The sequence below is a fragment of the Pipistrellus hanaki genome, assembly GCF_964339955.1.
Source record: "Pipistrellus hanaki genome assembly, chromosome: 2".
NCBI lineage: Eukaryota > Metazoa > Chordata > Mammalia > Chiroptera > Vespertilionidae > Pipistrellus > Pipistrellus hanaki.
Genome location: NC_140504.1, coordinates 53,552,702 through 53,577,061, shown reverse-complemented (window position 1 = coordinate 53,577,061; position 24,360 = coordinate 53,552,702). Strand labels below are relative to the sequence as shown.

Sequence of the window (24,360 nt, the reverse complement as noted above, 5' to 3'; positions counted from 1 at the left end):
GTTATTTCTCAGAGTGTTTGGACATCTAAAGTTAAAATCATGAGATGGTTTTATAATAATTTCTCAATCTTTCAGCCTAATTATTAGTTTACAAAGGGGTGGAATCTGAGAATTTAGATAGAAGCAAATTAGAGATTTCTGAAGGCATTCATCTATAGATATTTTAAGGATAAAAATTCTAGGATAACAGAATAAAAATGATGTAAAATTTACACAGGCTAGCCAGGAGAGGGCACTGTCTGAGAGAATACTGGAGAATGTAGAAATGAGGAAGTACCCATTTCTCTGACTTTTCATTTTAGGCCTAGGTTATGCCATTTATGCATTAAGAAACTGGACCTCTGCAAACCCCTATTAATAATTGCTAGATGGAGGAGTAAATTCAGCACTCGGAACTACTCTCGTTGTCAGAGACAGGATAAACATATTTTCACATGAACAAAATAATTTTCCCTACCTCCCTCTTTCTACAAAGCTTTTCAAATGATAAACTGCAGTAAGGCTCTTCACTGGGCTCCTCTGGTGCTCTCGGCAGATAGCTTAGGGGCTCAGGCTCTGTTCTCGGCAGTGTTGGTTGTCTGGATTTCCATTTTTTCTGAGAAGTCTTTCTTTTCTTGCTTTTTAGTTGAACCTGATAACTTCTCAGGTGATGGTGATCCTGGCCTTAGATGGGGACCAGAATTATAATCCAGGAGGCAGCTAGCAAAACAGAATCTTAATTCAAATGAATTTGGGGATTAATAAATGTCAAACTGGAGAAGAAAAACTGAAGGGGCACTGAAGTACTCTACCTTTTCTGGATTTCTTGTTTTTCCTCTGGAAGAAACGCATCACCGCAACAAGAGAGTAAAAGAGGGAGAAAGATGGAGTGGGAGGAAAGGAAAGAAAATATCAAGACAAAGCATCAAGTCTTAGGAACTGTCTATAAGGCTCTGGACAGCAAGGAACCTGAGGACAGAGTTGTCATTTACAAAAATGTCCCAATCCCTACAGCCTTATGGTAAGGCAAAAGCAAACAAGGGGGCAAAGTTATCTTTATGATTAACTTGTTGTTGACAAACATTTACTTGGAAAAATAACCCCATTTTTGTAATCTACTTGGTACCTAACCTATTATTAAAGTTGTCAGAATCCTTCATATTAGATCCTACAAATACTTGATAATTTAGGTGTCACAGGTATTTGTTAAAGAATAGAGAAATTAATTCAGCTGTTACTCCAAGGAAGTCTAGCTACTGAAAAATGACCAACTTACTAAAAGTCCAACTTTATTCAGGAGCAAAATTATATTTTTTTTCTTTTAATTATATTGGGGTGACATTAGTCAACATCATATAGGTTTCTGGTATATGTTATAAGATATGCATATTGCAACATGTGCTCCACATCCAAAGTCAAATCTCCTGTCACCATATATTAGGACCCCTTTTTCTTCCCTCTGGCAACCTTCTGGCAACCAATGTACTGTTGTGTTCATGAGTTTCAGTTTTATATCCCACATCTGAGTAAAATCATGTGGTTCTTAGCTTTTTCTGACCAATTTATTTCACTCAAGATCGTGTTCTCAAGGTCTATCCATCTTATTGCAAATGGCACTATTTCATCCTTTCTTATGCCTAAGTAATATTCCATTGTGTATATGTACCGCATCATCTTTATCTAGTCCTCTATTGCAGGACACTTAGGTTGTTTCCGTGTCTTGTCCACTGTGAATAATGCTGCAATGAGCATAGTCGTGCATATATCTTTGAAAATACATGATTTCAACTTTTCTGGGTATATACCCAGGAGAGAAATTGCTGGGTCCTATAGTAGCTCTTTTCTTTCTTTTCTTTTCTTTTTTATTTTTTTAAATATATTTTATTGATTTTTTTTTTTTTTTACAGAGAGGAAGGGAGAGAGATAGAGAGCTAGAAACGTCGATGAGAAACATCAACTGGCTGCCTCTTGCACACCCCCTACCGGGATGTGCCCACAACCAATGTACATGCCCTGGACCGGAATCGAACCTGGGACCTTTCAGTCCGCAGACCGACGCTCTACCACTGAGCCAAACCGGCTTCGGCTATAGTAGCTCTTTTCTATTTTTTTTTTTTTTTTTTTAGGAATCGCCAGCCTGCTTCCCATAGTGTTTGTACCAGTCTACATTCCCACCAGCAGTGGATGAGGGTTCTTTTTTCCCCCACGACTTCTCCAACGTCTGTCATTGCTTATCTTGTTGATATTGGTCACACTAAAAGATGAGAGGTGGTATTTCACTGTATTTCCCTAATTGCCAGGGACATAGAAAACTTTTCTTACATCTATTGGTTGTTTGTCTTTTTTGGGAGAGGTGTATTTTCAGGTCCTCTGCCCAGTTGTTGATTGTTTGGTATTGAGTTTTATGAGTTCTTTATATATTTTGGAAATTAAACCTTTGTTGGAGCCACTGTGTGCAAATATCTCCCATCTGGTTGGCTGCCTCTTTGTTTTGTTATTGGTTTATTCTGCTGTGCAGAAGCTTTTGATATATATAGTCCCATTCATTTATTTTTGCCTTCACTTCCCTTACCTTTGGGGTCAAGTTCATAAAATATTCTCTCTGACTAAGGTCCATAAAGTTGGTACCTATATTTTCTCCTATGGAGCTTATTATTTCAGGTCTTATATTTAAGTCTTTGGTCCATTTTGAATTAATTTTTGTACACAGGGACAAACTGTAATCCAGTTTCAATCATTTAAATGTGGCTTTCTAGTTTTCCTAGCACCATTTGTTGAAGAGACTATGTTTGCTCCACTCTGTGTTTCTGGCTCCTTTGTTGAAAATTATCTGTCCATTTACATGTAATTTTATAGCTGAACTCTCTATTCTGTTCCATTGATCGGTGTATCTGTTCTCTGCGAATACCATGCTATTTTGATTACCATAGCTTTATAGTATAATATGAAGTCAGTTAGCATTATACCTCCAGCTTCATTCTTTTTTCTCAGGATTGCCTTGACTATTTGAGGTCTTTTATGGTTCCATAAAAATCTAATAGTTTCTCGTTCTATTTTTTCAAAGAATGACATTGAGATTTTGATGGGTATTGCATTAAATCTGGATATTATTGCTTTGGGTAATACGGCCATTTTAACTATGCTGATCCTTCCTAATCCATGAACACAGATTTTTCATTTTGTTGTCTTTTCCAATCTCTTTTACTAATGCTTTGTAATTTTCCATATTTAGGTCTTTCACGTTCTTTGCTAAGCTTATTCCTAGGTATTTTATTATTTTGGTTGCAATTGCAAAAGGATTTATTTTTTGCATTTCTTTTTCTGAAGTTCTGTTGTTAGTATATAGGAAGACAATGGATTTTTGCACTGACTTAGTATCCTGCAATTATTATATGTTTATTGTTTCTAATAGATTTTTTGTGGTCTTTAGGGTGTTCTATATACAGAATCATGTCATCCACAAAAAGTGAGGTTTACTTCTTCCTTCCCTATTTTGATGCTTTTTATTTCTTTCTCTTGCCTTATTGCTCTGGCTAGGACTCCCAGCACTATGTTGAGTAGGAATCATGAAAAGTGGACATCCTTGTTTTGTTCCTCATCTTAAGAAAAGCTTTCAGCCCTAGGCAGTTTGGCTCAGTGGATAGAGTGTCGACTTGCAAACTGAAAAGTCCCAGGTTCAATTCCAGTCAAGGGCACAGGTCCAGGTTGTGGGATTGATCCCCAATGGGAGACTTGCAGGAGGTGGCCGATCCATGATTCTCTCTCATCATGGGTGTTTCTATCTCTCTCTCCTTCTTTCTTCCTCTCTGAAATCAGTAAAAATTAAAAAAAAAAAAAAAAAAAAAAAAAAAAAAAAGCTTTCAGTTTTTCACTTCTAAGTATGATATGTGTTGAGGGTTTATCATATCTGGCCTTTATTATGTTGAGGTACTCTCCTTCTATCCCTATTTTATTGAGTAAATTGATATTAGTGGAATAACCCTGCTGAGCAGCAGTTAAAAACCCTGCTGGAGTGACAGTAGTCTGTGAACTGGAGGACTATGCTGCCATGTCCACAGGAGATGCAGAGCTCCAACAGTCAAGACACCTCATTGGAGACCAGATGCCAGTTGGCCTTGAAGGCTTTCACTCACATGGCACAATATGATGAAGAAATTTCAGATTACTTCAGAAAACAGCAAAGGAATAGCTCAGATGCCCTTGCATTTCGGAATGAACTCTCATCAACCTCCAGCCCAAGCTTCCCATCACAATTCTAAATGGAGCTCCTGGATTTACAAACTTGTGTGATGCTTTGAATGCCTAACAGCTGGTGAAGGAACTCAAAGAAGCCTTAGGCCTTCCAGCTGCTGCCTCTTTCAAGCATATCAACCCAGCAGATGCTGCTGTTGGAGTTCTCCTTAATGAAGATAAGGCCAAAGTGTGCATAGTCTATGACATGTATAAAACCCTCACACCCTAGCGACTTCACATGCATGAGCCAGAACAGCTGATAAGATGTCTTCATTTAGTATCTTTGTTGCCTTATCTGAATCCCTATATGTGATATCCCTACTGCCAAAATCTCCAGAGAGGTATCTGATGGTATTACTGCCCCAAGGATATGAAGAAGTAGCTTTGAAAATACTTTCTAAAAAGAAAAATGGGAACTATTGTGTTCTTCAGATGGACCAAAATCTTACAATCCAGAAGTTCGGACTCTCTTTGGTCTAAGTCAAAAGAGAAATAATGGTGTCATCTATAGGTCATTATTTAGCAATGTTGTTACCAAGAAAAAAGATTTGCCGAAATTTGTGCTCTAAGACCTCATCATGGCCACCATTGCTGTACAATCAATTCAACTCCGTGCTATGCCAAGAACAGGCAGGAGATTGGCATTGGAGCAGGACAGCAGTCTGGATCCAGTGCACAAGCCTGGCAGGAGCTAAGGTGAACTTCTGATGGCTTCGGCATCGCCCACAAGTGCTCTCAATGAAGTTCAAAACTGGAGTGAAGAGTGCAGAAATCTCCAACATCATTGATCTGTATGTTAATGGGACCATGGGCAAGGGTGAAGATTTGGTAAAGTGGAAGGTGCTGTTTGAAGAAGTCCCTGAATTACTGACCACAGCCAAGAAGGAATGGGTGGACAAGCTTAGTGAAGTGTCCGTTAGGATGCCTTCTTCCATTTCAGGGATAATGTGGACAGACTTAAAAGGAGTGGTGTGGCATATATTGCTCCTCTATCCGGTTCTGCTGCTGACAAAGTTGTGATTGAGGTCCTCAATGAACTGGGAATAGTCCTCACTCCCATGAGTCTTCAGCTCTTTCATCACTAAACCCATCACATGTGCTTTAAGCTTGCTTATGTTGGTGAGGAATCATGTGGGCAACTTTGAAAATACTTTGGAAAAAATAAAATAATAAATCTGAATAATAATCTTGGGGGGGAAATGGGGAAGTGATGTTATACCCTATCCAGTTTTTCTCAGTGGATAGTGCCTTCAGCACCCTATTATCTGTGTTCATGGATTATGCATTCGAGGTCTTTGGTTGACTACCTCCCACCCACCCAGCCTTCCCTCTGAGATTTGCACTCTGTTCCATGCTACCATGTCTCTGGATTCATTCTGTTCATCAGTTTGTTACTTAGATTCCACCTATAAGTACAATCATGTGATACCTGTCCTTCTCTGACTGACTTATTTCACTTAGCATGATACTCTCCAGGTCCCTTCATACTGTCTCAAAGGGTAAGAGATTCTTTTTTACTTCTGCATAGTATTCCATGGTATAAATGTATCACAGCTTTTTAATCCACTCATCTACTGATGGGCATTTGGGCTGTCTCCAGATCTTAGCTATTGTAAATTGTGCTGCTATGAACACAAGGATGCACACATTCTTTCAGATTGGTGCTTTGGGTTTCTTAGGATATATTCCTAGAAGTAGAATCACTAGTTCAAATGGCAAATGCATATTTAATTTTTTGAGGAAACTCCATACTATTTTCCATAATGGTTGCACCAGTATGCATTCCCACCAGCAGTGTACTAAGGTTCCCTTTTCTCCACGTCCTAGCCAGCACTTGTCATTTGTTGATTTGTTAATGGTAGCCGTTTCTGACAGGTATAAGATAATACCTTATTATCGTTTTGATTTGCATCTCTCAGATGATTAGTGACTTCTTAGTATTTTTTTATATGTCTCTTAGCCATCTGTATATTCTCTTTGGACAAGTTTCTATTTAGGTCCTTTGCCCATTTTTTTATTGGATTGACTTCTTTTTGTTAAGTTGTATGAGCTCATTATATAGGTTGAATATTAACCCTTTATGAGATAAATCATTGCCAAATATCTCCCAGAGTGGGCTCTCTTTTCATTTTGTTGATGATTTCTTTTTCTGTGAAGCTTTTTATTTTGATGTAGTCCCACTTGTTTATTTTCTCATTAGTTTCTTTTGCCTTAGGAGATGTATCTGAAACATAGCTACAAGAAATGTCTGAGGTTTTGCTGCCTATGGTTTCTTCTAGGATTTTTATGGTTTCACAACTTAAAATTTAAGTTCTTTTATCCATTTGAGTTTTTCTTGTGTGTCGTGTAAGTTGGTGGTCTAGTTTCGTTTTTTTTTTTGTATATATCTGTCCAATTTTCCCAACACCATTTCTTGAAGAGACTCCTTGACTCTATTGTATGCTCTTGCCTCATTTGTCAAATACTAATTGAGCGTAATGGCTTGGGTCAATTTCTGATCTATTCCATTCATCTATACGCATGTTCTTGTGCCAGTAACTGGCTGTTTTGATTATAGTGGCTTTGTAGTATAACTTGAAATCTGGTATTGTGATTCCTACAACTTTTTCTCTCTCAAAATTGCTGCAGCTATTCGGGGTCTTTTTTGATTCCATACAAATATTTGAAGTATTTGTTCTAGCTCTGTGAAATATTTCATTGGTATTTTAATAGGGATTGCACTGTGTCTATGGATTGCCTTGGGTAGTATGGACATTTTAATGATGTGTCATTAACTTTTGATAACTTGAATACCAAGTGCTTTGGAGAGGGCCTCTTTGGACTGAGGTAAATAAGTGTTCTGTTTTCTTCTGGGATTCAAAATCTACTTCTTCCAAGAGATTTGGGAAGTTCTCATACACTATTTGTTTAAATAGACTTTCTGTTCCATGCTCCCCCTCCTTCTTCTCTGGAATGCCTATCTTATATAATAAAAGGCTAATATGTAAATTGTCCCCTCGGGAGTTCAACCGCTTGCTATGACATGTGCTGACCAACAGGATGGCACTGAACATGGTGGGTGATCAGCAATGGCAGTGGGATGCTGAGGGAGCAAGGGAAGAAGGAGATGGGAAGGCGGGGAATCTGATCGGCACTGATCACCGGCCAGACCTAGGGGCACAAATTTCATGCACTGGGTCTCTAATAATTCTAATATTGCTTTTTCTGATGAAGTCAGATAGTTCTTGTAGAGCTTTCATTTTTCTTTACGCTCAGATCTCTCTTTTCCCCTCTTAGTGGTTTCTAGATTCCTGTCTTAGATATCACTAATTCTTTGCTCCATCTGGTTGGCTCTGTTTTCTACGCTAAGTAGTTCACTTTTTTTTTTTTAATCTTCATCCACGGATATTTTTCCATTGATTTTCAGAGAGAGTGGAAGGAGAGGGAGAGACACAGAGAGAGAAACATCTACGTGAGGGAGACACTGGTTGCCTCCTGCATGTGCCCCAACTGGAGCCAGGAATCGCGCCTGCAACCAAGCTATTTACCCTTTACTGGAATCAAACCTGGGACTCTTCAGTCAGTGGGCTGACGCTCTATCCACTGAGCAAACCAGATGGGGCAGTAGTTCACTTTTTTTTTTTTTTTTTTTAAATATATTTTATTGATTTTTTTTTTTACAGAGAGGAAGGGAGAGAGATAGAGAGCTAGAAACATCGATGAGAGAGAAATATTGACCAGCTGCCTCTTGCACACCCTCACCGGGGATGAGCCCACAACCAATGTACATGCCCCTAACCAGAATCGAACCTGGGACCTTTCAGTCCACAGACCGACGCTCTATCCACTGAGCCAAACTGGTTTCGGCAGTAGTTCACTCTTGATCTCCTTAACATCATGCTTCATTTTCAGGATTTCTGATTGGTTCTTTTTTCAAAGTTCTAATCACTTAGGTAAAATACTTGTTTTATTCATTCATTTGTTTTCTGAGTGCACTGAGTTACCTGCCTATATTCTCTTGCAGCTCGTTAAGTATTTTCAGAACTGCAATCTTGAAATATCTTGTCATTTATATCATATACTAGAGGACCAATGAACAAAATTTGTGCGGGGGGAAGGGGATGGGGGAGGGGGGTCACTCAGGCTGGCCTGCACCCTCTCCAATCAGAGGGTCCAACTGTCCATTTAGGCCTGATCCCTCTCACAATCCGGGACCACTGACTTCTAACATCTCGCCTGCCTGGTGCCTGATTGCCCCTAACCCTTCTGTCTGCCTACCTGATCTCCCCTAACTTCTCCCCTGTCGGCCTGAAAGCCCCTAACTGCTCCCCTGCCAGCCTGATTGTTCCTAATCACCTCTGTCTCAGCCCCCACACCCGGGACCCATGCTGACTGCACCCAGGCCAGCCGCAGGTGCGCGGGACCTCAGGCGGCTTTACCTGAGCCCCGCTTTGTCAAGAAGGATGTCCAGAAGTTCGTCTGGAAGAAATCCGATCTACTTAGCATATTACCCTTTTATTAGTATAGATTTCCATGTGTTCAACCTTTCTTTCTGAAGAGTTTTCATTTTCTTTCTGGTTATCCTCATTACTGTGGTTATTCATGGTATTTGATGTACTCCTTTGCCTATTAGTATGTAGTATTTATCTCTAAAGAGTCCTTTCTACTATTTTCCAGTAGATGGCACTGAATTGCAAGATTGTATACTTTTGTGATCTCCCAGTGTTGAACCTTCATGGCTTCCATAAAAGAGTACAGCTGAGCATCTTGGGGGTTTGTTTTACTCTCACCATAAAGGCGATTCCTGACCTCCATGGGTCCTACCCCAAGTACCCCTTCTGGAGATCAGTCACAGGAGACAGTGGTTCCACTGCAATAGCTCTTGGTTTATACATAATATGCTTCTGGACCCAACTCCAAAGGCAATGGGAATTGAGCTTTGGAAGTACAAGTACAAGAGGGCTGAGTGGTTCATTTCTTTGTATGAAACACCATCAGCCTGAACGTGGAAGCTGCATGGCTGTCAGGTATCTGCTAATTCAGACACTATTAATTCCCCTGCCACTAGGCCTGCTGGGCTGACTCCCTACCCCCCGAAGCTCTCTGTTCCTCCAGCTGAAGGAAACGTCTGCTACCACAGGCTTTCTCCCTTCTCCTGGCCAGCCAAACTATAAGCTCCTCAGTGCAAGGCTGTCTAAGGGCCGTCTGCACTTTCCTCCCTTCTCCTCTCCCATTTATTCCTGGTTGTTAATGTTTAGATGTTCCAATGTGCAGGTCTCTCCAGCATGTGTCTATGTTGAGCAGGGATTTTTTTGTTGAATTATAGTTGGTCAACTTCAAGGGAAGAGGACAGGGGCTCTCTCACACCCCCATTGCTCTGCTGTCACTCACAAAATAGTATTTTAAAATTTATAAACAATTCCCAGGATGAGTCAGTTGGCAGTAGATCTTTTTACTGTGAAAATTATCCAATCCAGAATTTGTAGAATTTCCTCTTAGAATTCTAAGGTAACACAGTATTGATAGACTAAATTAACACAGCAAAAAGCACGTAGATGCCTGCCAAGGCTATCTCCTTGTCAGTTCTTTGGAAATACGGAGGGAAGGACTAATTAGGACCAGATTAGGGGATTAGTGAGAAAGCTAACAAGTATAAGTTAAAAACCCTTCAAAACCAAATTTTACATAGCCCACACTTACGTTCTATCTATAATAGCTCCTCTAAGGCAAACAATTCCCTATTGGATAAATATTATCCACAATCATCATAAAATGATCTTTTACGTGACAAAAATATGACAAAAATTCTAAAGAGTTAAATCAAGGACCTGGATGTTAAAAAACTATCAAAGAAACTTACAATGTGGTTGTTGGAAACATCATTAAAAAAACCCTTCATATAGATTAAAATAAGTAACAAGATGTAAATTTGCAGAGAAGATAAGAGGCAAGAAATGTAAAGGCTCATACCTGCAGTGTACAATTCTCTTTTCGTTTGAGGAATTCCACAAACCTGGCCACTACTCCTGGTGTGCTGATGACTTCATCGATAGGAGGATTAGGTTCTGTCTCACCATAAAATAAAAGGAAAGAAGAAAATTAATCCTTTGATTTCAATGCAAAGACTTTATAGATAAAAATTCCCTCCCTATGTTTTAGCATCTCTTTCACGTTGGAAATATCAAAAAGAAAAACAATGTAAAATGAGTTCGGTCACTTTGAGACTGCAGCAGCTTGAAAGATTTCACATTAAATAAGTCTTAACATGAAAATGATAGGCAGAATTCTTAAAAATTAAAATTACTACCTCTAGTATTTTAGAAAATAGAGGAAAAACCATTCAAAGATAACCACTGTTATTATTTTGGTATACTTTCTTCTAGTCCTTTTTTTGTGTATGGGTTTATTATTCGTCTTTTTCATTTAACACTAGAGGCCTGGTGCACGAAATTCATACATGGGTAGGGTCCCTAGCCTGGCCGGCAATCAGGACCGATTGGGGCCTCCCTTCCCCAGCTGCTGGCAGCTAGCCAGGGCCTTCCTGCACCATGCCCTGATGGTCAGCGCACCTTACAGCGAGCGATTAAACTCTTAGGGGGACACTTTGCATATTAACCTTTTACAGATAGATAGATAGATAGACAGATAAGCTATCTTAAGAAACTGGATCAGGGGAGCATTTGAGATCTTGCTTCCTGGCACTTGTCATCAGTTTGAAAATGGAAAGAAATGGGATTAGGACATTCTGAGTGTGCTTGCAGAACTTAATTTTGCAGCTGTTAAGTTGTTAAGTAGAAATCAGAACAAGAATGCACTAAGGATGACTGCCAATTTAATCTCATTTTCATTTATAACAAGAGTAGCTTATAAATGAAGTCAGTAGAAACTTGGATGAATAAATAGGAAATGTCCTAAATAATCAGCATAATAATTTCAGCAAGAGATTTTACAAAATTTTTTATGAGATTTATGTAGCAATGCAAGAAAAATGGCAACTGGACTACAGTACTACTACAAATTCTTAGCCAAGTCAATGACTTTACTGAAAGAGCTGATTAATGGTTCAATGATAATTTGGAGAGAATTCTAATGGCATGTTTTTTGCCTGATGTTTTTACCAAGCATTCAGATAAACACAACAAATAAATTTGATATTATAATAAAGACTAAGTAGTTAATATGCTAGATTACAAAAACAACATATAGAAAGAACGTTAAGCCAAAGTTGGCAATATAGCAACAGGGGTAAAGCAAAACTCAGCAACGGAGTTTTTAAAAAAATTAAAACAATAACAATCCACATGACTTCATTTGAAAACAGTTCATATAGAAAAGTACTATGGAGTTTAGAATGCTGCAAATACAATGAAACATTACTGTACCATGATTACTGACATTTTTGAAATTTTTCTTAAAAAAGAGTGGAGTTTCTCAATATGAATTAATATAAAATATTAACTACTATTCTTACCACTTCAAGGTCTTTTTTAAGATAGCTCAGAAATAAAAATAATGCTGCTTTCTGGTCCTGATAAGATCACATAAACAAACAAGGAAATCCAAAAGTTAGCTATGCCTCAGCGTTATACATATTTCTGTATGCATCCTTTTATTCTGTTGATAGACAAACTCCAAAGCAAGTTATCTGTGGTGTGAACAATAGGTTATGGGAAAGTGATATTTTATAAATAAATATTATATGTAACAGCAGCGGTCTGGTACACAGGATTCATGCATTGGTCAGGGGCATGGCCTGCGGGGAGCGACCTGCTGTGGGAGCACAGCTCAACCTGGTCAGCCAAGCAGCAGTGGACCTGCCCTTTGGTGGCTGCTCCCGCTGTGGGAGCACATTGACCACCAGGGGGCAGCTCCTGCATTGATTGTCTGCCCCATGGTGGTCACTGCACTTCATAGCGGTTGTTCTGATCATTCCGCCATTAGGTCTCTGGGTTTTTATTATTTAGGATATTCAGAACTCACCTTTTGAAAGCAGTTTTCTGAATTTCTGTGTTGCTGAAAGTTGCTGCTCTGGGCTATTGGAAAATATCATTTCAATCATGTCAGAAGTAATAACACCACCCTGGGATCGCAAACAAAAAACAAATATAAGGAAATTTTAACTTTAATTCAAAGATAAAGATAGTATACATTGTAGTAATGTTACTAAGTTAATCATATTTATCTAGAAGTTACACTACGGGAGGGCAATCTTTACATGTAAAAAATGAGGTAATTAATAATGTGAAGTCAGTATCTATCATTAAAAAGCTCACGACAGTGAGAAAGCAGTCATCTTAGTAGTAAATACCAAGACAAGATTTTTTTTTAAAATCCTTTCATTGCTCATCAAAGAGTTAGCTATTCCTTGTAACTCAGATTAAATGTTAAATTCTAAAGGAAGGCTTTTCATGACCTCCAAATTTAAAGGATCCATTCCATGTCTATCCTATCCCTCTTTTTTAATCCTGGGTACATCCCTTTTCACTATCAGATATATATTTTTCTTAGTTATTTGTTTACTGCCCAGGTTTCCTCAGTACACTGTAAGCTCCTTGAAAGCCAAAGATCCTGTCTATCTTACCACTCTATCACTGATAGCTGGCATACAATAGATGCTCAACAAATATTTATTGAATGAGTAGAATCATTCAATATAAAATACAGATTCTAGCCACTGCTAAATTCAACAGCTGACTTAAATTTATTTAAATTTTATATTTTCTTGCTTTATTAAAACTTTTCAGAAAGTCAAGCTGTTCTCTGTTTTTTAAGTGGATGTTAAATGAATGTGAAGTATTTTGTGGACTGTATTAGAGTTCTATAGACGAAACCTCACATTTTCATCAGAGAAACACTAAAAAGAGTTTATTATCTTACTTACTGGTGCCATTTCCATATTATTAATCTGAGCCTCATGGAAGCCTCCATCCGACATAACTTCCTCTTCTGTTTCTTCTTCTGCAGTAGCAACATTTCTTCGCTTGAATAACTGAAAAATAAAATATTGTTACTAAAGTAATTTTAACACAAGGGAGTTCGACAGCCAAACACTAGTCACCCCAGTTAAAAGGTAATAAGGATGGAGATTTTGAAAATTATTTTAAAAATTCGAAAGTCTGTGCCACTTTCAACCTTTCCTGATGAAACTATTTCAGAATTCTCCAGTTTTATATTGATAATACCCTGCAATTAACTACCACTTGATGAGTAAAACTTACTGAGAGGTCTCACACTTGCATGACATATAAAAAGGTAAGGTTGGAAAATGGAGCTGGGGCATGCTTGGCCATTTCCTGAGAGATCAACACAGAACTCCAAAAACCTGCAGAAAGTATTCCTTGAATCTTTAGCTTAATATTGATCATTGCAGGTGTGTGAGGAAAAGATCCAAAGTTAAAAAATGAACCACTTTCAACGAGCATGCAAAACAATTTCAGAGGTCACAGAGATCAAGGGATAGTTTATGTTGTGACAAACTGGAATAGAAAAAACTTCTAATATATGGGGCATTGAGTAGAAGACGCAGTACTGATTTAGCTGTGATGCTAAATTAGCCCTGAATTAAAGGCTGTTCTGGTCCAGCCTGCTGAAAGTTTTTTGCAAACTGCTTCCAAGCAAATTAACTACATCCAATGACAATGTCAGAATTATATACATTATGGGGAGATAAAATTATACTTATTAAAAAGTATATTAAAAACTCCAACATCAAATGAGATCTAAGTCACAATGCTTGGCACTCAATTAATAATCACCAAGCATGCAAAAGTAGACGACTACCAATGAAGAAGAAAAAAATTAATCAAAATCACCTAGAAATGATAAAGATGGCAAACTGGACCAGGACATTAAAATAGTTTTCATAAATAAATCCACAATATTCAAAAAGTAGAGTAAAATATAAACATGAGGAGAGATTGGAAAACACATACACACAAAAGCAAATCAAATACTTAGAGATGAAAATTTTTTCAGGTGAAAAGTATGCTGGGTGGATTTATAGCAGATTAGATATTATAGAAAAAAAAGATTAGTGGATTTATGGACACTGCAATAGAAGCAATCCAAAAGAAAAAAGAAAAAGACTGAAAAAATATGTACAGAACATAAAAATATTCCTGTGGGACAAGGAATATATTTAAACAGACTTCATTAAAGTGGATGTACAGATGGCATATACGCCTGTGAAAAAATACATTCAACTGTAGTCATTAGAAAAATGCAAACTAAAAATATAACGACATACTATTACACACACCTTGGAAAATGACTGACCATACCAAATGTTGACAAGGAAATGAAACTCCATACATTACTAATGGGTAGGTCAAATGGTACAACCCATTTTGGCCATCAGTTGACAGCTTCTTAACTATACAACTACTAAACAATCCAGCCATTCTGTTCCTATATATTTATCCCAGAGAAAGGAAAATATGTATCTATAAGAGCCAGCTATAAATGCTCACAGCAGCTTTATTTGCAATCACCAAAACCCAGAAACACTCCCAATTACCATCAACAAGTGAATGGATAAACCAACTGATACATACACAGCACAAGTATACCTCAAAATTATTAAGCTGACTAAAAGAAGGCAGACAAAAAAATACATGTTGTATGATTCCATTTATGTAAACTAATCAGTGGTGACAAATTGCTTAGAAACAGGAAAGGGTACAACAAAGGTATAGCAGAAGGTTTTGAAAGAGATAGTTTCATTATATTTTCTTTTTTAAATATGTTTTTATTCATTTTTAGAAAGAGGAAGAGAAAAGGATAGAGAGAGAAAAAAGCAATGGTTGCCACCTGCATTCCCCTTACTGGTGATCAAGCCCACAATCTGAACATATTCCCTGACCTGGAATAGAACCAGTAACCACTTGGGTCATGGGTTGAAGCAATAGGTTTACTATCTTAATTACATTAGTAGTTTCAAATAATATATCAAAACACCAAACTATACACTTTATTATTCCCCTGAGGTGGAGGTTGCGGTCAATCACCTGGTCAATCTGCACCTGCAGGCCTCCTACACCTACTTCGCTCTGGGCTACTATAATATTTGAACCGTGATAATGTGGCTCTGGAGGGTGTGGGCCACTTCTTCCGAGAGTTGGCGGAGAAGAAGCACAAGGGCATGGAGCATTTGTTAAAGTTGCAAAACAAGCAAGGCAGCCGAGGTCTCTCCCAGGATGTGCAGAAACCTTCCCAGGATGACTGGTCCAAAACTCAGAACACCTTGGAAGCCGCCCTGGCCTTGGAGAAGAGCCTGAACCAGGCCCTTTTGGAGCTGCATGCCCTGGTTTCTACCCGTGCAGACCCTCATGTCTGCGACTTCCTGGATAACCACTTCCTGGATGAGGTGAAACTGATCAAGAAGATGGGCGACCACCTGACTAACATCTGCAGGCTGGCTGCCTGGGCTGGGCGAGTACCTCTTCGAAAGGCTCACTCTCAAGCAGGACTAGGAGCCTTTGGAGCCAAGAAACCCTTCAGGGCCCCCCACCGCTCCTCGTCCCCCCCCCCCCCCCATCCCCCTAGTGTCTCTGGCTTTTACCTGAGCTTCTTCCCGAAACTACTAGCCATTCTTTTAGCCACCCTGGAGCCCTCTCCCCTGCATCAGACCAAATGAAACAACAAGGCTTTTGGCAGAAAACAAACAAACAAATGTACACTTTAGAAAAACAAAATACACTAAAAACAAATAGGTCAAAGTATTTAACAGTGGTTATAGTAGAAAAATGGGAACAGGAGAGATTTCTTCACTCTTGTATTTCACTTTTTCTCCCCATCCCCAAAACATGTTGATTTTATAATGTGTCTGTGGGATATATATGTGTGTGTGTGTGTGTGTGTGTATACCGTTTCCCCGAAAATAAGACAGTGTCTTATATTAATTTTTGCTCCCAAAGATGCCTTAGGTCTTATTTTCAGGGAATGTCTTATTTTTCCAAAAGAAGAATACAGTACACATTTATTGTTAAATGAAAATAAAGGAAATTTATTACCTGTATACGGTATGGTAGTACAGTAGTTGTCAACACAAACCAGACAAACTGTGAATCCTACAGTATCAAGAATTTACTCATTTATTTAATGACAATCATGTCATCATGTTCTGGAACATCATCATAACAATCCAATTCCTGAATTTCCTGGTGAATTTCTTGTGACTCCATTTCTTTCAGAATCAGTGGACCAAATCTCTCATGTTTAGCAATAGCACTGTCTTTAAATGAGTACTTCTTGTCAAGGTAGCCTGCTCGCAGTGCATTTGCAATGCAACTGTCAGTAATTTTCTCCCATGAATTCTTCACCCAAGTCACAACTTCTTGCAGTGTAGGTTTCACAGTTTCCACGCTGATTTCTCTCCATTCTATTTTCAATGTAGTCATTAATTTCCATGGACAAATTGTCTTTGAATGGCTTGCTTACTGCAATATCAAGAGTCTGGAGATAGGCCGTCATTCCTGCGGGAATCCTCATCTGATCTATTTTTCTTTCGTGAAGCAATGTCTTCATGTCTTTTGCGCGGTGAGTGCTGGCTGTATCCCAGACTAGCAGACCTCTTTGGTTCCCTCGCATAACAAGTGGCAGCATTAAATCGACCCACTTCCTTATAACTGCTTGTGTGGCCCAGGTTTTTTCAGTTTCAAGAATAAAAACCCCCAAAACATGTTCAATCTTTTCCTTCTTGCCCTTAGAAATGATTAAAGGTGGGATTTTAGTGCCATCCAGACAAACTGCCAAAAGACAGGAAACACGTCACTTTTCTAAGCAGTGGAGGGAATGTACACTAAGGAGGCACCCCGCTGTTCAATTGTTTTTTGAGATGACTGGCCCATAAACACTGCAGTTTCATCCATAGCAATCACGTTAGAAAGATTGTTTTTAGAGAAGTCAGCATCATCAATAAAGGACTTGAATGCAAGTGCTCACTTAATAACTTGAGTATCTTCCAACCTAAACAATGCTGTAGATCTTCTTAAAGACAGTTCACTTCGTTGAAGGAAATTATCCAGCCAGTGTTGTGATGCTTTGAAGTCTTCGGGGACTATGTCAAACTGTGGTGCCATTGCAAGGGCAAATTCTTGAATCTGAGCCCTATACACAACCAAAGCCTTTGCTCTCCTGTCAACAACCCATTCACAGATCAGGTCTTCCAGCTCGGAAAATAATGGTTGCCGACCTGATCCACACTTGTGCTTTTTAGCATTTCCCTTGTCCACTTGTTTAATGAGGTTACCATACTCTGCTTGCCATTTTCGGACCAATCGGATACTCAACATCTTCTCTTTGCAGAAAGCAGTAAGATTTTGGACCCAAGGGTCTCCCACGATTCCTTTCTTGTACTCCACGGAGTAGCTTTTTCTTTTTGAGCTCATTTTCTAGGGGTAAAAAAAAGGAATTGGAGTATCAAGGTGGGGGGAGGGGGATCACTTAAAATGACACAGGGGGGATTAGAGGGGGGAATCAAAATGGCACAAGAGAATCAGAGGGGGGACTACCATTTTAGTAACCCCTTTTGATCCTCCTGTGTCATTTTGATTGCCCCCTCTGATCCTCCTGTGTCATTTTAAGTGATCCCCCTCCCCCCACCCCTGTGCCACTGAACACCTTCACCAGACATCCGCCCTACCCCTTTATCAGACATTTACCCCCTGGGGACTGTCACTGGGCTTGCTGGGGCCTGGATCTGGGCTGGAGCAGGGTCTGCCACTGACTGAGAACCTTCAGTCATTATGAGGGCGGCCTCGAGCATCAGGTAGTGTCACCAAAGACAGACCAGCAACTCACCACCTTCGCCGCATCCCGTCAGCTCTAATCCTCCTGTTCTTCTACATGCTCTGCGAAAGTCTCCTCCTCTCTCCCGCCCCGCGCTCACCACTCACTCCGACCTCCGCTCCAGCTCCACACAGCAGTGACATCAGGACTCTGCACAATGTCACTGGTTGCTAGACGCCAGTCGGGGCAGCCCTTGCAACCAGTTTTTGGTAAATTAATTTTCATTCTGAGACAGAGCCTGGGGGGGCCTTATTTTCGGGAGGATGCCTTATATTTCACTCAGAAGGAAACCTATATGTAGGTCTTATTTTCGGAGGATGTTTTATTTTCGGGGAAACACGGTATATATGTGTGTGTGTGTGTGTGTGTGTGTGTGTGTGTGTGTATATGTGTATATATACATATAGATATATAAAATCATTGTTAAAATTAAAGGAAAGTGGTTTGTCTTAAAATTGAACATTAAGTACTTTAAAAGGAATAAGTAATATAGTAAAGGACTTACCTGCTCTTCTCTTTTTTGCTTACGAAGCTGCAGTCCTTCTTCTTCCCTCCTCCTGCGCATCTCATCAGGGTTCAGGGACTTATTTTTATAACTTTTCAGGCGAAAGTTCTCTTTTCCTGGGGTAGTCATGATTTCTACAAAAATGAGAGGAAAGAAACAGATGAGCTTAGCTTACTGTAAAGACCTCTGCCCAGATTCACCCCATAAGGATACCAGAAATATAACACCTTTATTAAAGTACTAGAGACCCAGTGCATGAAATTTGTGCATTCAAGGGGGAGGAGGGTCCCTCAGCCCGGCCTACACCCTCTCGCAGCCCAGGAATCCTCAGGGGATGTCCGACTGCCAACTTAGGCCCACTCCATGCCACCACCATTACACTCACCAGCTGTGAGCCTGGCTTCTGGCTGAGTGGTAAGCCCCCTATGGGAGTGCACTGACCACCAGGATGCAACTCCGTACTCCACCTCCCCCCTCCTGCTTCCCTCGCTGCCACGCCACCATTATGGTGGGAGGGTGGCAGGTCAATTGGGACCTGCCAAGTGAAAGGAGGGACAGGGCACAAAAGGTCGGCTTCCAGCCCTCAGCCCCCCTGAGAAAGGGGCCACATCTACCGCCATCCATTCCCGGTTCCCCGTCCCAGCCCGGGGCCTGCCAGCCCAGGGGAGGGAGCATAGGAAGTGCTCCCTGTGGGAGTACACTGAAGGCTGGCTGTGGGAGTACACTGACCACCAGGGGGCAGCTCCTGCATTGAGCATCTGTCCCCTCGTGGTCAATGTGCATCATAGTGTCTGGTCATTCTGGTCGTAATGGTTGCTTAGGCTTTTATAGATATATAGATACAATTCAATGGTTTTTAGCATATTCACAGCTAAATGCAATCATTGCCACAGTTAATCTTTAATTTTCATCACCAAAAAAGAAACCTGGTACCACTAGTTGTCATTTCTAGTCTGGACATCTCATATGAATCATATGTGTGATCTTTTATGGCTGGCTTATTTCACTGAGCATATTTTCAAGGTTCATCCATATTGCAACATGTATCAGTACTTTATATCTTTTTGAGGCTAAATTATATCACACTGTATGGATATACCCCATTATATTTATCTCATTCTATTTTTTTGACTATTATGAATAATATTTATTTGTGGACAAGTTTTGGCATAGACACGTTTTCATCCCTCTTAGGTATATACCTAAGAATGGAAGTGCTAGGTCATATGGTAACTCTGTTTAATCATTTGAGGAACTGCCTAACTAGTTTTCCAAAATTAGGAAAACTAGTTAGGCAGTTTTACATTCCCACCAGCAGTATATAAAGGTTGACCATCCTGGCGAACACCTGCTATCAACTTTTTTTTTTAACTCCCAGTGGGCTAGATGTCATTTCACATGGTTATTTCCTAAGAGTATATCCTCCAGTTTAAAACTCTTTGCCCATTTTAAAATTGGGTTGTCTTTTATCAGAGTTGTAAAAGTTATTTATATATTCTAGATAGAAGTCCTTTATCAGATATCATGATTTTAAAATATTTTCTTCCATTCTATCAATTGCCTTTTCACTTTTTTGGTGGTGTCCTTTGAAGCACAAAAGTTCTTAATTTTGATAAAGTGTAAATTAATATATATTAAATATATTTTATTGATTTTGTACAGAGAGGAAGGGAGATACAGTTAGAAACATCGATGAGAGAGAGTCATCGATCAGCTTCCTCCTGCACACCCCCTACTGGGGATATGCCCGCAACCAAGGTACATGCCCTTGACCGGAATCGAACCCAGGTCCCTTCAGTCCCCAAGCCAACGCTCTATCCATTGAGCCAAACCGGTCTCGGCTAATATATTTTTTCTTTTGTTGATCATACTTTTAGTATCATAATTAGGGATTCTTAACCCTAAGTTTCCTTCTAAGAGTTTAAAGTTTTAGCTTACATTTAGGTCTGTCATCCATTTTGAGTTAATTTTTGTGTATGGTATAAGGTAAGGACCCAAATTCATTCTTTTGCATACAGCTACCCAGATGTTCTAGCATCATTTGTTGAAAAGACTATTCTCTGTTGAATAGTCTTGGCACACTTGTTGAAAATCAGTTGACCACAGATACATGGTTTTATTTCTCAACTCTTAATTTTATTCTATTGACCTGTATGTGTATTCTTGTGCCAATATCAGTCTTAACATTTTTGTAATAAATTTTTAAATCATGAAGTGTAAGTCCTCTTATTTTGTTCTTTTCAAGATTGTGTTGGCTTTTCTGGATAACTTATAATTCCACTAGAATTTTCTAATCCATTTGTCAATTTCTACAAAGAAATCAGCTAGGATTCTGATATGGACTGCACTGAATCTGTAAATCAATTTGGCAAATATTGTCACTTCAACCTTCAACAATGTTAAATCTACCAATCCACGAATATGAGATGTTTTCTATTTACTTAGATCATTTTTAAATTCTTTCAACAATGTGTCATAGTTTTCAGAGTGTTTCACACTTCTCATTAAAATGTATTCCTAGGTATTTTAATCATTTTGATGCTATTGTAAATGGAACTGTTCTCTTAATTTTCACTTTAGAATTGTTCATAGCAAGAAATACGATTTTTGTATATTGATTTTGTGTCCTGTAACCTTGTGCAACTTGCTAATTAGTTCTAATCTTTTAATAGATTCCTTAGGATTTTCCACATACAAGCTCATGTCATCTACCAGAGATAATTTTGCTTCTTTCCAATTTTTATCTTTTCTTTCTTTTTCTTGCACAATTACCAGGTTTAGAATTTCCAATACAATGTCAAATAGAAGTACAGAGAGGAGACAAGCTTGTCTTAAGCCTAATCTTAGGGGCATAAACGTCTTTCACCATTAAGAATGATGTTACCTTTGGATTTTTCATAGATGTCCTGCATTATGTTGAGAAAGCTCCCTTCTATTACTAGTTTTTGAAATTTTATCATTTCTGCATCTATTGCAATGATAATGTGGGTTTTGTTATTTTACTGACATATTATATTAAGAGGTTTGCATCTTCTGGGAAAAATTCCACTTGGCCATGTGGTATAAATCTTTTTATATGCTGCTTAATTTAGTTTGAATTTTATGCTCCTATTGGCTTGCAGGTTTTTTTTGTGTGTGACATCTTTATTATTGGGGTAACACTAGCTTCATAAGTTGGGAAGTGTTTTCTATCTATTTTTGGGAAGTGTTTGTGAAGAAACTGTATTCTTCTTAAATGTTTGGTAGAATTCAGCAGTGATATCACATGGACCTGGTCATCTTTTTGCAGGTAATTTTATGATTAATTCAAACTCTTTATCTGTTATAGGTCCATTCAGATTGTCTATTTCCCGTTAATTTCAGTACTTTTTATCTTTCTAAAAAATTGTCTTTTTTTATCTAGGTTATGTAATTTATTGGTATACATTTGTTCACAGTATTCCTTTATAACCCTTTCAACTTTTATAAGGTTAATATCAATGTTTCCTCTTTCATTTCTGATTATAGTAATCTGTCATATTTCTTTTTTTCTGTCAATTTAGCTTTAAAATTTTTTTAAAGTACCAGTTTTTGGTTTCCTTAATTTTCTCTATTGCTTTTAATTTTCTCTAGCTCATTAATTTCTACTCCATGCTTTATTATATCCTTCCTTCTGATTTAGCTTTACTTTGCTCTATTTTTTCTAATGACTTAAGGTGGAAGGTTAAGTTATTAATTAAAGATCTTCATTTAATTTTTTTAATACATTTTATTGATTTTTTACAGAGAGGAAGAGAGAGGGAGAGTTAGAAACATCGATGAGAGAGAATCATCTATCAGCTGCCTCTTGTACACCCCCTACTGGGCATGTGCCTTGACTGGGGATGTGCCCACAACCTAGGCACATGCCCTTGACCGGAATCGAACCTGGGACCTTTCAGTCCGCAGGCCAATGCTCTATCCACTGAGCCAAACCGGTTTCGGCTAAAGATCTTTAATTTTTATTGATTTTAGAAATAGAGAGGGAGAAAAAGACGGAGAGAAGAAGAAAAATAAACATTGATGTGACCAGTTGCCTCCTGTACACACTCGCCTGACGAGGGATGGAACCACAACCTGGGTATATGCCCTGACCAGGAATCGAACCCACCACCTCCTGATGTATGGATGATGCTCTGATTATACTACAATAGCCAGGGAGTTTCTTCTTTGTTAATACAGGCATTTATTGCTAGAAAATTCTAAGCACTGCTTTAGCTGTATCCCATAATTTTCTAATGTGGTAACTTCATTTTCATTTATCTCAAAGTATTTTTCTGATTGTACCTTTTTATATCTTTGACCCACTGTTTATTCAGAAGTATGTTCTTTAACTTTTACATATTTATTATTTCCCAAAATCTTTCTCTCTAATTTCTTTACATTGTAATCACAGGACATCCTTTGTATTATTTTAATCTTTTAAAATGTATTAGGGCTTGTTTTGCAGCCTAGAATATGGAATATTGTGGAAAATGTCCCATGTGTACTTAATATACATGGTAGGCAAAACTAGGTTTACAGTTGTGAGTACATGAAACTAAGTTTGTTCTTGTATTATTTATTAATAATCATATTACAACTGTGAACCTATTTTTGCCCACCACTGTATAGTTTGCTATTGCTGGGTAATCTAAAGATGTCTCCTGGGTCTAGTTGGTTTATACAGTTATAACTCCTTTAGCTTTTTCTTATCTGTGAAGCTCTTTATCTGACCTTCAATTCTAAATGCTGAGTAGAATAATCTTGGTTGTAGGTTCTTGCTATTCATCACTTTGAATATTTCTTGCCACTCCCATCTGGCCTACATAATTTCTGTTGAGAAATCAGCTGACAATAGTATGGGTGCTCCCTTGTAGGTAATTAACTGTTTTTCTCTTGCTGCTTTTAATATTCTTTGTCTTTTGCTCTTGGCATTTTAATTATGATGTGTCTTGGTGTGGTCCTCTTTGGAGTACTTTTGTTTGGGGTTCTCTGTGTTTCCTGGACTTATAAGTCTATTTCTTTCACCAGGTGGGGAAAAGTTTCTGTCATTATTTCTTCAAATAGGTTTTCAGTATCTTTCTCTCTCTCTTCTTCTGGCACCCCCATAATTCTGATGTTGGTACACTTGAAGTTGTCCAGAGGTTCCTTACACTGTGTTCATATTTTTGGATTTTTTCTTTTTGTTTTTCCAGTTGTTTTTGTTGTTGTTTGTTTTTGCTTCTTTGTATTTCAAAAGGTTGACTTGATTCTTGCAATCATTTGTCTGTTTTGTTGGATCTCTGTATATTATTTTTTATTTTAGTCAGTGTATGCTTAATTTCTAGTTGGTCCTTTTTCATATTCTCGAGGGTCTCGCTAAATTTATCAGCCTTTTCTAGAAAATTCTTGAAAAACCTTATAACTGTGGTTTTGAACTCTATATCCAGTAGTTTGCTTTCCTCTACTTCTTTCATTTGTGATGTTTCTTTGTCTCTGCATTTTGGCTGCTTCCCTGAGTTGATAGTAGCTTTGTGTGCTAGGTTTCCTATAGGGTCCAGTGGCTCAGTCTCCCCAGTTACCTGAGGTGGACACTCTTGGTACACTCCTTTGTGAGCTATGTGCACAGTCTGGTGTAGATACGTCTTGATTGTTGTTGGTACCATTGGGAGGAATGGACCTCCAGGCCAAATGGCTGTATCAGCTGTGTCTAGAATGGGAGAACTTCTGTGCTGGAAACACCCTTATTAGACACGACTTGCTTCAGTGGGGCTTTGGTGATCACCAAGTCTGCCCTCTGAGTGGGTCCCTTATGGATCTGAGGAATGCAATCTGGATGGTCCCACTTTGACCCCTGGGTACACTGGCTCTTGGATCTCCAAGGAGGTGCTAATTTA

General features: G+C 38.7%; 1 protein-coding gene and 2 pseudogenes across 3 annotated transcripts in view; 2 read left to right on the top strand and 1 right to left on the bottom strand.

Annotated features, from left to right (window-relative positions):
- Positions 1-24,360, bottom strand: part of KPNA1 (karyopherin subunit alpha 1) — a 69,880-nt gene that overhangs the window by 31,322 nt on the left and 14,198 nt on the right. The window contains exons 2-5 of the mRNA XM_084871648.1: positions 18,485-18,618; positions 13,073-13,180; positions 12,172-12,271; positions 10,162-10,256 (exon numbers count right to left, since the gene is read on the bottom strand). Coding sequence (XP_084727774.1) covers positions 10,162-10,256; positions 12,172-12,271; positions 13,073-13,180; positions 18,485-18,613 — 432 coding nt within the window. The 5' untranslated portion in view covers positions 18,614-18,618. The remainder of the gene's footprint in view (positions 1-10,161; positions 10,257-12,171; positions 12,272-13,072; positions 13,181-18,484; positions 18,619-24,360) is intronic.
- LOC311617369 (bifunctional purine biosynthesis protein ATIC-like) lies at positions 3,940-10,123 on the top strand (annotated as a pseudogene). The gene has a single exon. The product of its transcript is annotated as a bifunctional purine biosynthesis protein ATIC-like (transcript).
- LOC311616420 (ferritin light chain-like) lies at positions 15,144-15,662 on the top strand (annotated as a pseudogene). The gene has a single exon. The product of its transcript is annotated as a ferritin light chain-like (transcript).